At 42.5% G+C, this 10,427-nt stretch overlaps 1 protein-coding gene across 1 annotated transcript; it reads left to right on the forward strand.

Moving 5' to 3' along the window:
- Nucleotides 1–381: 381 nt before the first annotated feature.
- Nucleotides 382–8,549, forward strand: Adamts1 (ADAM metallopeptidase with thrombospondin type 1 motif 1). Its single transcript, XM_003467293.5, has 9 exons — nucleotides 382–1,057; nucleotides 2,588–2,934; nucleotides 3,252–3,384; nucleotides 3,740–3,907; nucleotides 4,304–4,590; nucleotides 4,760–4,946; nucleotides 5,057–5,232; nucleotides 6,149–6,324; nucleotides 6,490–8,549. The coding sequence occupies exons 1-9, from the start codon at nucleotides 382–384 to the stop codon at nucleotides 7,187–7,189; spliced, it is 2,850 nt and encodes a 949-aa protein (XP_003467341.2). The 3' UTR covers nucleotides 7,190–8,549.
- Nucleotides 8,550–10,427: the final 1,878 nt, after the last annotated feature.

Consider the following 10,427-nt stretch of genomic DNA (forward strand, 5'->3'; position numbering starts at 1 on the left):
AGTGGCGCCAGGCTCCGATCTTCCCGTTGCACTGAGCCCCAGTGGCATCCCAGAGCGCTTCTGATTCCCACAGTGCCTGCCGTGCTGCGCCTTCGATCCGACACTGGAAGAAAATCTTCCCGCGCGCTAGCAAAACTCTAGAGCCTCCGGAGTGACTCTGAGAGCCCGGAGTAACTCTGAGAGCGAGATCCGCGCCTACTTTCAAAGAGTAATAGTAATTGTTCACCTCGACCATCCCAAGAGACGCCAGAGAAGCTGTGCTCTTCCGACCTGAACAAAAGCTCTCCCTCCTTCGGCACGTTGGGACGCTCGGTGTCACCTGGAACTCCAGTGCAGCGAGCAGTCCCCGTTGGAAACCAAAGGCACACGCCGGACGGCGACATGGGAAACGCTGAGCGGCTCCCGCAGTCTCGGCGCTCCCAGCATGCACCCTGGTTGCTGCTACTTCTCGCGGTGACCCCAGTACTGCTGACCGTTCCCGGCGCAATCGGGCGCCCTACCGAGGAGGACGAGGAACTCGTGCTGCCGGTCTTGGAGCGCGCTCCGGGACACGAGACCACGCGCCTTCGCTTGGACGCCTTTGGCCGGCAGTTGCACCTGGAACTGCAGCCCGACCACGGTTTCTTGGCGCCTGGCTTTACACTCCAGACTGTGGGGCGCAAACCTGAGCCCGAGGCGCAGCGTCTGGACTCTACCGGCGACCTGGCGCACTGCTTCTACTCCGGCACTGTGAATGGTGACCCAAGCTCAGCCGCCGCTCTCAGCCTCTGCGACGGCGTGCGTGGCGCCTTCTACCTGCAGGGCGAAGAGCTCTTCATCCAGCCCGCGCCTGCTGCTGCTACCGAGCGCCTCGCCCCCGCCACCGCCAAGGAGGAGCCTCTGGAGCTGCCTCGGTTCCATCTCCTGCGGCGAAGGCGGCGGGGCGGCGGCGGCCTCAAGTGCGGAGTCCTGGACGCCGAGACCCTGCCCGCGAGGGGCGCAGAACCAGAAGGGAAGGACGCAGGGGCGCCGAGACAGCTGTGGGACTCGGCAGCACCCCTCACGGGACAGCCGGCAGGTAGAAAGTTTCCCTAGTTCCTCTCACCATTCATCCCCCATCCCCATTTTCCCTACCCGAAGTTATTGGAGGTTAAACTTCAGCTCGCAGTCAGGAAAATTGGTCATAAAAGAGTTAGTGGACTGACGAGTGAGTTTAACTACAGCTGGACGATTTAATTTCATTTGCCCAAATAATGAATAACCAAGAAAGTCAGAAAAATCAAAGGTACTCTGCACAGTAAGAAAAAGTATTTTGACTGGGAAGGGAGAGTTTGTAACCCAATTCTTTACATATTAACTGAGTGTGAGCGCACGTGACTTTCCATTCCTTTTCTTTTTAACGATTTCATATGCACTCTGGCTGGGTTGCAGCTTCGCGCTGACTTTTGTAACCCGCTGTCTGTGCGTGCGCGCAGCGCTCGGAGGGCGGAGCTGGAGAGGGCAGGGCAGCGAGCGACAGTGACCTCCGAAAGCGCCCTTAAGCCTGGGGTACTGCGCTACCTTCTGTTCTGTGGGATTCTATCTCCTCCCCTTAAAAAGGCTGAACTGGACGGCTTGGGGCGGCGGGGCCCCTCTCTAGAACCTGCTTGGGAGGTCTTTGCGCTGCTTACCCCGCCTCCGAGTTTGCGCTCCCCCTCGCGGTTGTAATTAGGCTCTCTAGTACCGTTCAGTGTTAACACAGGGCAGACTTTCTGGGATGCCACTGACTCTTGTTCAGTACAAGGCCTACTATCAAATTCTTTTCATGTTATATCTCCGGTCCTTAAAAAACACAACAGAAAAAGCAAGCAAACAAAAAACTTTCTCTCCTGCCTTGTTTTAAAATTTCCAGCTCATCTGCTCCTAGAAGCCCAGTTGAGAACTTTCCTGGGGGTTGGTCCCTTGGCCTCAGTAGCAGAGGGCTCTTTTCCAAATAAGCAATCTTGGCTGGAGGCATGAATTTATCTCCCTGGGGCAGCAAGCATGAGCCAATGGGCTGCTGGGCAAAGTGGGTGGTCCTTGTGCCCGGAATTGGCCTGAACTGAGCACCCCAGGGACCCCTTGCATGAGAGAGCTGAGCAATGCAGGCTGAGATTCCTTCAGGTCCCGCCCCTTGGCAGCAGCCCAGCCCTGCCCTTGGCCTTCCACGTGGCGCGGGATGATCTCATTCAGGATTTGAGTTCTGGCCTCCGCGGTGAAAGAGTGACTCAGGGCGCCCTGCCTGCTGCTGTTGTTCCAAGTTCTTACTGCAGCAGCGGGTAGTATGATGTGCATCCTGCCTCTTTCAGATTGTAGAATTCCAAAGAGGACGAAAGAAATCTTGCCCACACAAGTACAAATTAGAAGCTAATCACATCTTGCAGAACATTTTTTTTAAAAAGTCAGACAAAAGAAAAAAGGAAAAAGTAACCATTTCCAGTAAAATGAATGCAAATATTTTTTGTTGCTGTTATTTGGGGTATATTTTGGTTTTATTTGCTTTGACTCATCCGGCTTTCCTTATATACACTGGGAAGGTAATTATTCTTAGAGAAAATGTCAGTGAGCGAACTGTCTTGTTTCTTGACAGGAACTGGAAGTGTAAGAAAGAAGAGGTTTGTGTCCAGCCCTCGCTATGTGGAAACCATGCTTGTGGCAGACCAGTCAATGGCAGAATTCCATGGCAGTGGTTTGAAACATTACCTTCTCACCTTATTCTCGGTGGCAGCCAGGCTGTACAAACACCCCAGCATTAGGAATTCAGTTAGCCTGGTGGTAGTGAAGATTTTGGTTATCTATGAGGAACAGAAAGGGCCAGAGGTGACTTCGAATGCTGCATTCACTCTGCGAAACTTCTGCAATTGGCAAAGGCAGCACAACCCCCCCAGTGACCGGGATTCGGAGCACTATGACACGGCTATTCTTTTCACCAGACAGGTGAGAGCAAGATAGTACTAATCAGCATATTGCCCTCTTGAGAGTTAGCATGTACCAAACAAAATGTAAAGGAAGCATTTCAGCAGTGTTTTCAATTGGTTCTTATTTAATTCTACTGTAGCTTTAGGATCTCAAGTTACATAATTCTATTTTAAAAGATGAGTAATAGTCTTACAATAGCATACATTCACCCAAACTCAACATTAACGAATGTAGATGCTCCAAAACATATGTGAAGACACATTCTGCTAAAAAGTTAACTGCCAAAGCTCAGACTGTTCTTTTTTAATATAAAGAGTTACCTTTATTTTTTATAGGACCTATGTGGGTCCCAGACATGTGATACTCTTGGTATGGCAGATGTTGGAACTGTGTGTGATCCTAGCAGAAGCTGCTCAGTCATTGAAGATGATGGTTTGCAAGCTGCCTTCACCACAGCCCATGAATTAGGTAAGTCTATCTCAGACTATAAGTTAAGCATGATTCATAGATTCTAACTGATAAGACAATATATTAAGGAGATAGAATTTGTAGATTAAATTGCTATTTTATATACTGTGCATTTTAGAAGCTATGAGAAATATTTCTATTATTTCAAATATCTTTTATTAGAATAAAAAAGGTATGAGTTATGAGCATTTGGAAATTTACAAGTTCCTTTCTTTACACTCTCTAGAAAGTAGACAGTATACCTGAAATTCATTCTTCTTTGTATTGAAATACTGCTTTGTGACAAACTCAGTAAGAGGGAAAAAAATGCTACGAATGACCTCTATTTTAATGAGAGTTTTGGACTGCTTCCTAGGCCACGTGTTTAACATGCCACATGACGATGCAAAGCAATGTGCCAGCCTGAACGGCGTGAACTGGGATTCCCACATGATGGCCTCAATGCTTTCCAATTTGGACCGCAGCCAGCCTTGGTCTCCCTGCAGTGCCTACATGATCACATCGTTTCTGGATAATGGTCACGGTAAGACTTAAACTGTTTTTTCTAAATGGTACCTAGCTTTTCTTGGAAAGTCTTTTAGTTAAGTAAATTCTTTGTTGCTGTTTATATTTTGCCTCTTTCAAAATTATTTTCACTGTTAAGATCATAAATACTCGGCTCTTAATTCCCAACGAAAGATAGTGCTTCTAGTTCAATAGCTCCCAGAGTCCATTCATTCACATTTTGAGCAGAACAAAAACTTCCTGTCATTGTTAAAAGCCAGAAATAGTTTATTGAGAATTATAACTAATAATCTACATTTCCTGGCTTTTTTTTCTCCCAAACTCTGCAGCTTTCAAACGATTTTATATGATAAGTATTTTGCAAAACCATGCTTTCATTAATCCATTACTGATATAGGTGGCATTTCTTTTGCAGGGGAATGTTTAACGGACAAGCCACAGAATTCCATACAACTGCCATCTGATCTCCCTGGGACCCTGTATGACGCCAACCGGCAGTGCCAGTTCACATTTGGAGAGGATTCCAAACACTGTCCCGACACAGCCAGCACGTGTGCCACTCTGTGGTGCACTGGTAACTCCGGCAGCCTGCTGGTGTGCCAAACCAAACACTTCCCATGGGCTGACGGCACCAGCTGTGGAGAAGGAAAATGGTGTGTCAATAGCAAGTGTGTGAACAAGACTGACAAGAAACATTTTGATGTGAGTTCTTTTTTCTGCTGAAGCACATTTGCATCTGTTTATAATTCAGAACTGGGAAAAAAAATTGGAGTTGATTCTTTGTTCCTTGTGGGGGTTTTTGTTTTGTTTTGTTTTCCTTAGGAGGTATCTTTGGATGATTCTAATATTGATTATTTCTGTCTTTATTTAGACTCCTGTTCATGGAAGCTGGGGACCTTGGGGACCCTGGGGAGAGTGTTCCAGAACCTGTGGTGGAGGAGTTCAGTATACCATGAGGGAATGTGACAATCCAGTCCCAAAGAATGGAGGGAAGTACTGTGAAGGCAAACGCGTGCGCTACAGATCATGCAACATTGAGGACTGTCCAGATAACAACGGTATGTACAAACGGATTTCCAGTGTGAGAAAGTGCGGTAAAGAGACTGAACCCATGACAGATGGATAAAGGTTAGAGACCAATAATGTCATCATACCATTCTCTTTGCAGGCAAAACCTTTAGAGAAGAGCAATGTGAGGAACATAATGAATTTTCCAAAGCTTCCTTTGGAAGTGGACCTGCAGTGGAGTGGACGCCGAAATATGCTGGTGTCTCACCAAAGGACAGATGCAAGCTCATCTGTCAGGCCAAGGGCATTGGCTACTTCTTTGTTTTACAGCCCAAGGTAGGTATTTTATTCTTTCTTTTGCCCAAGAACCAAGGCCTTGGCTTGCTACATTTGCTTTGCTTTCTTGACTCTAAATCAATAGGTATTCAATTTTAAATTCTGATTTCTGTCCTTCTAAAGGTAGTGGAAGCTACCTGCTTTGAGTTAGTGTCACTTCAAGTTTACAAATGAAGCTTGACTCCACCATTTGCTTTTTGCTGTTGCTAAGTATTACTCTTTTATGTAGAAAGTTTTATGAAACTCGAGCGCTTCCCTTTATAACCAGGCTTCACATACAACTGTGGTTAAATAAATTATATATTAACATAGCAACCAGTGGTTTTGAAAAATAGTTTAAGCATGGTCCAAAGTACTTGTTACTGGGTAACCATCAGTAATATGTGCAAACATGCTTTTAAAATGCAAGTCTGAACACTGATAATTCATCTCTTTGAGCATGTATATTGAATAAGAAGCACTTTTTTTTCCTGAGAGTGTAAATCTACCTCTAACAAAGAAAAAGGAATTTAATTTGGTTGAGATTATGTATCATTAGCATTGTAGGCTACAAAAGTATTCCCAAGTTGTAGATTCAACATTTAGTGAGTGATTTATAAAGTACCTACTGTTGGCAATTCCCCTAGGCTCTAAGGACACACCAATAAAGAAATGGACAAAGAGCTTTATTTTCATTGACCTTAGCTGTAGTGAAGATTCAGTGACCAAACCAATGATCAAAAACTTATGATTTCTTCAGATATCTACCTCAGCTAGTAAGATTAAAAAGCTAAAGACAAGGGAAGTGTGTCATGTTTGAAGAATGCCATTTATAATTAACCTAGTCTAGAAAAGAGAGGGGAAAATGTTTACAGTTACAGTATCATTTCTTTCCCTATTAAAGAGTAACATCAGGTATATGTCATTTTCTTCTCAGGTTGTAGATGGTACCCCATGTAGTCCAGACTCCACTTCTGTCTGTGTGCAAGGACAGTGTGTAAAAGCTGGTTGTGATCGCATCATAGATTCCAAAAAGAAGTTTGATAAATGTGGTGTTTGTGGAGGAAATGGATCTACATGCAAGAAAATATCAGGATCCGTTACTAGTGCGAAGTAAGTTTTAAAATATGTACTCTGTGAGATCTTCTGATCTAAATATACGATGGTACAGGATGGGGAAAAATGCAGTGTAAACAACTAAGTTTTCAGATAAGTAATTGATTAACCAGCGAATGAAAGACATGTGTCTATTTTTTTTTTTTTTTTTTTTGCTTACAGACCTGGGTATCATGATATTGTGACAATCCCCACTGGAGCCACAAACATTGAAGTGAAACAGCGGAATCAGAGGGGGTCCAGAAACAACGGCAGCTTTCTTGCCATCAGAGCTGCCGATGGCACCTATATCCTGAATGGCGACTTCACTTTGTCCACTTTAGAGCAAGACATTACTTACAAAGGCGTTGTGTTAAGGTACAGCGGCTCTTCTGCAGCACTGGAAAGAATTCGCAGCTTTAGCCCCCTCAATGAGCCGTTAACCATCCAGGTTCTGACTGTGGGCAATGCACTTCGGCCCAAAATTAAATACACCTATTTTGTGAAGAAGAAGAAGGAATCATTCAACGCTATCCCCACCTTCTCAGAATGGGTCATTGAAGAGTGGAGCGAATGTTCTAAGTCATGTGGATCAGGTTTGCAGAGAAGAGTGGTCGAATGCAAAGACATTAATGGGCAGCCTGCTTCCGAGTGTGCCAAGGAAGTGAAGCCAGCCAGCACCAGGTCTTGTGCAGACACACCCTGCCCAAATTGGCAGCTGGGTGATTGGTCGCCATGTTCTAAGACTTGTGGGAAGGGTTACAAAAAGAGAACCTTGAAGTGTCTGTCCCATGATGGGGGTGTGTTGTCTCATGACAGTTGTGATCCTTTAAAGAAACCCAAGCATTATATTGACTTTTGCACAGTAGCAGAGTGCAGTTAAGCAGTGTCAGTTTTGAGGGAAAGGCAGTGTGGAAGGGCTGGTGCACTGAAATCAGAGTCCTGGAGAGGGATGCCATGTGTCTTGCCAGCAATCAGTGAGGTGTATCAATGAGGTGGAAGAGTGGAGTTAGAAGTTAGATCCTGAGAATATTCTACCAGTTACAAATTTGATAGGGTAGTTATGGAGTATTAACCCCTGAGCAATGGAAAAGCCACAGGGTAGTATTATTATTTCTTTTGTTACATCTATGACAAAATAAGTCTTGCAAACCATGTTTCCTGGTACCTATTAAATGCTTTGAGTCATGGAGTTGGGCAAAGTAAATCAAGAAAGATGAGATTCTAAGGCATGACTGACTATCTCGCTAAAAATGGGGAGAGTTACAAATAGGATCTTTGACCAGCACTGCTTATGGCACAGAGTGTTTGTAAATTTTAAGATTCCAGACTGTTCAACCTGCGGAAAAGGTTCAGCTATCTGAAATAACTCGTGACATCTTTACCTTCTCGTGCCACTTCCACCTCCATCCACGTAGTTCATTTGGAAGAAAAGACAAATTTGTATTTATAAAAGTCCATTGAGTCTACAATGGCAAGATAAGAAACAGCAGCAGTATACTAACAGCTGGTACAAACTGAAGGTGGCATGGTGACTTTGTACCTCCAACCTACTTTCTCTCCAGATGTATGTAAGCCTACTTTGGGAAAGCAGATGTAAGGAAATAATCTGTGTCTCAAGAAAATGAATAAGATCACATAAAAAGAATATAAGATCACATTAAGTGTGGGGTGTGCAGAGCAGGGCTTGGGAGCATTCAGATGACTTGTCTCGTGGTGAGGATGCTGCTGAGGGGTAGCAGGCCCATTCCTGGCAGCTGATCCACCAGTCATATCCTGGTGAATGTCTGTTCAGCTCTTCTACTGAGAGAATACGACTTTTTCCATATGTATATAGTAAAATATGTTACTATAAATTGTATGTACTTTATAAGTATTGGTTTGTGTATTCCTTCTAAGAAGGACTATAGTTTGTAATAAATGCCTATATAACATATTTATTTTTATACATTTATTTCTAATGATAAAACGTTTAAATTATATCACTTTTGTTAAAGTGCATATAAAAATAGAGTATTTATGCAATATATGTTACTAGAAATAATAAAAGAACACTTCTGAATGTGTATGTCTATTTTCTAAAGGGGCATTTTACCCATGGGAAGGAAATACTAAGAACAAACCTTGAATCTGAAGACAATGTTTCTTAATTTCTGTGGAAATAAGATTAAGTTCCAGTGAAATATTTTCATGTATCCTTGATTTATAGACATACTAATAAAAAGGAATTTATGATATCTTTACTGATGTTTGTTACTAATACATTTAGTAATATGCATCAGTGGTTGGCAGACTTCTGTAAGAATCTGGTTTGTAAATATTAGTGCTTTGCGGATTATACCATTTCTATCATCAAAACTACTACACATTGCTTTGTAGGCAGGAAAGTAGTCATAATATGTAAATGAAAGGGCATGGCTGTCTTCTAATAAAAATATAAAAGAAAATGGGCCAGATTTGTTCCTGGGAACTAGTTTGCCAACCACCGATGTACATCATAAGTGAAAAGATGGTTAGACTACGGATGCACTTTGGAATTTCATCTTGCCTAGTTATATCATGATTGTAAAATTATGTGAAAGTAACCTATTAGTTAGAAACTGATGCCTCAAATCACAATCAAGACTCACATGGTGAATCAAATCCTCTGAATGTTTGGCCTGCTCATTAGGAATACGTTGGGTGCCTTAGAAAACCCAAGGCTCTGGGTACCCTTTTGTAAATCATATTTTCAACACAAAAGAATACATCTTGATACAAGTTCAGTGTACTTTATATGCTTATATTAACAGATGAATGGCTAAAGAAAATGGTATCTATACACATTATAGGAAAATAGAGGTACCTTAAGACTAATATGAAAATTGAACACAAGCTCAACTATGGCATGGTTTCTCCCTATATGAGAAAATCAAATTACAAAGAGCAAAATACAAGACAGTGGAGAGTACAGAGGAAGCTCTCAAAGGGGAAGGAGTGAAGAGATGACCAGAGGGAAAAGGAATGAAAAAAGGAATGCAGATGAGTTATGTGCCTGTACCAACTCCACACTAGTAAGTAAACGTGCTGCAGACGTACTAATAAAAATTTAAAAGTTCAAGCTGCTTCCAAGATAACTATAGCTTTCAGGAAATAGTTTGCTTACTAGGAGGCATTATGTGGTTAACCACAGATATTTCCAACTTTACATTTTCATGTTTTTTTCTTTCTGTATACTGATTTTTTTTTCTCATATGGCATAGTAATATGGTAACTTAATAGCTTCAGATGGTAATTTCTAATTTAGCCTCACAGATACTCAATGTGCTTCCCTGACAAATTAATCCTGAACGATTTTCCAGAGTCAGGTGTATGGGATCAAAGAGTTGAATAGGGAGGACAAAGTCATGTTAATTTCTAGCTAACTTTTCTTATCTATGATGCAGAAGACTGAAGGGTAAAAGTGAAGTCCTCTAATGTTGCAGGAACCAGTGCATAGAGTTTGGCCAGGCAATTCAGTAGTCTAACTTGCCCTGTTCACCAGCAACCCCTAGCAAAGGAACCTCACCAAGTACAAATCCCCATTGTAAGTGACACAGGGATACACACAAGAAACTCCCTGACCTTTGCTTACTGGACATGCTAATTGAGGAAAAAAGAATCATATGCCTCAAATGATAATATGCAATGCAAAGAATCATTTTTGGATTTGTCTTCATTGGTCATGTTTTCCTTCTTAAGTGGTTTAGACTGATTTAGTGCATTAAATTAACCAGTTTAAAATTAAAGACATAAAGAAATGAAACCCTCCAAGAGGTTTTCTGTCATCCTTTTCATTCTCAGTCCAAGATAATGTCTAACAATTTTCTGGTGTTGCCACATTATATTTTAGCCCTCTACTGGTGACATTTTGTTTCATCACTAGCTGAGTAGTTTATGTTGGCAGCAAAGAAAGTTTAACTCACAGTTTACATGCAGGGTCTGTGAGCTTGACTAGGTCTCTGCTTAAAAACCAGAAAGCTGTTTGTTTTTGTTCTGCTTGTTTCTCCACTGCAGGCATAAATGATGAGCTGAGACAGCACTGAACATTAATATAAACACCCATACAATGAAGTATGTGAAATACACAATGGACGATTTCT

This window comes from Cavia porcellus, unplaced genomic scaffold (assembly GCF_034190915.1).
Source record: "Cavia porcellus strain 051 isolate PalLab524CR breed Dunkin Hartley unplaced genomic scaffold, mCavPor4.1 scaffold_7, whole genome shotgun sequence".
Classification (NCBI taxonomy): domain Eukaryota; kingdom Metazoa; phylum Chordata; class Mammalia; order Rodentia; family Caviidae; genus Cavia; species Cavia porcellus.

What these genes read in the sequence shown, in the direction of transcription:
- Adamts1 (XM_003467293.5), top strand. Translation starts at nt 382, where the DNA reads ATGGGAAACGCTGAGCGGCTCCCGCAGTCTCGGCGCTCCCAGCATGCA. An exon ending in GTTTCTGGATAATGGTCACG is followed by an intron (nt 3,908 to 4,303) that starts GTAAGACTTAAA and finishes TTTCTTTTGCAG; the next exon opens with GGGAATGTTTAACGGACAAG. An exon ending in TCTTTGTTTTACAGCCCAAG is followed by an intron (nt 5,233 to 6,148) that starts GTAGGTATTTTA and finishes TTTTCTTCTCAG; the next exon opens with GTTGTAGATGGTACCCCATG.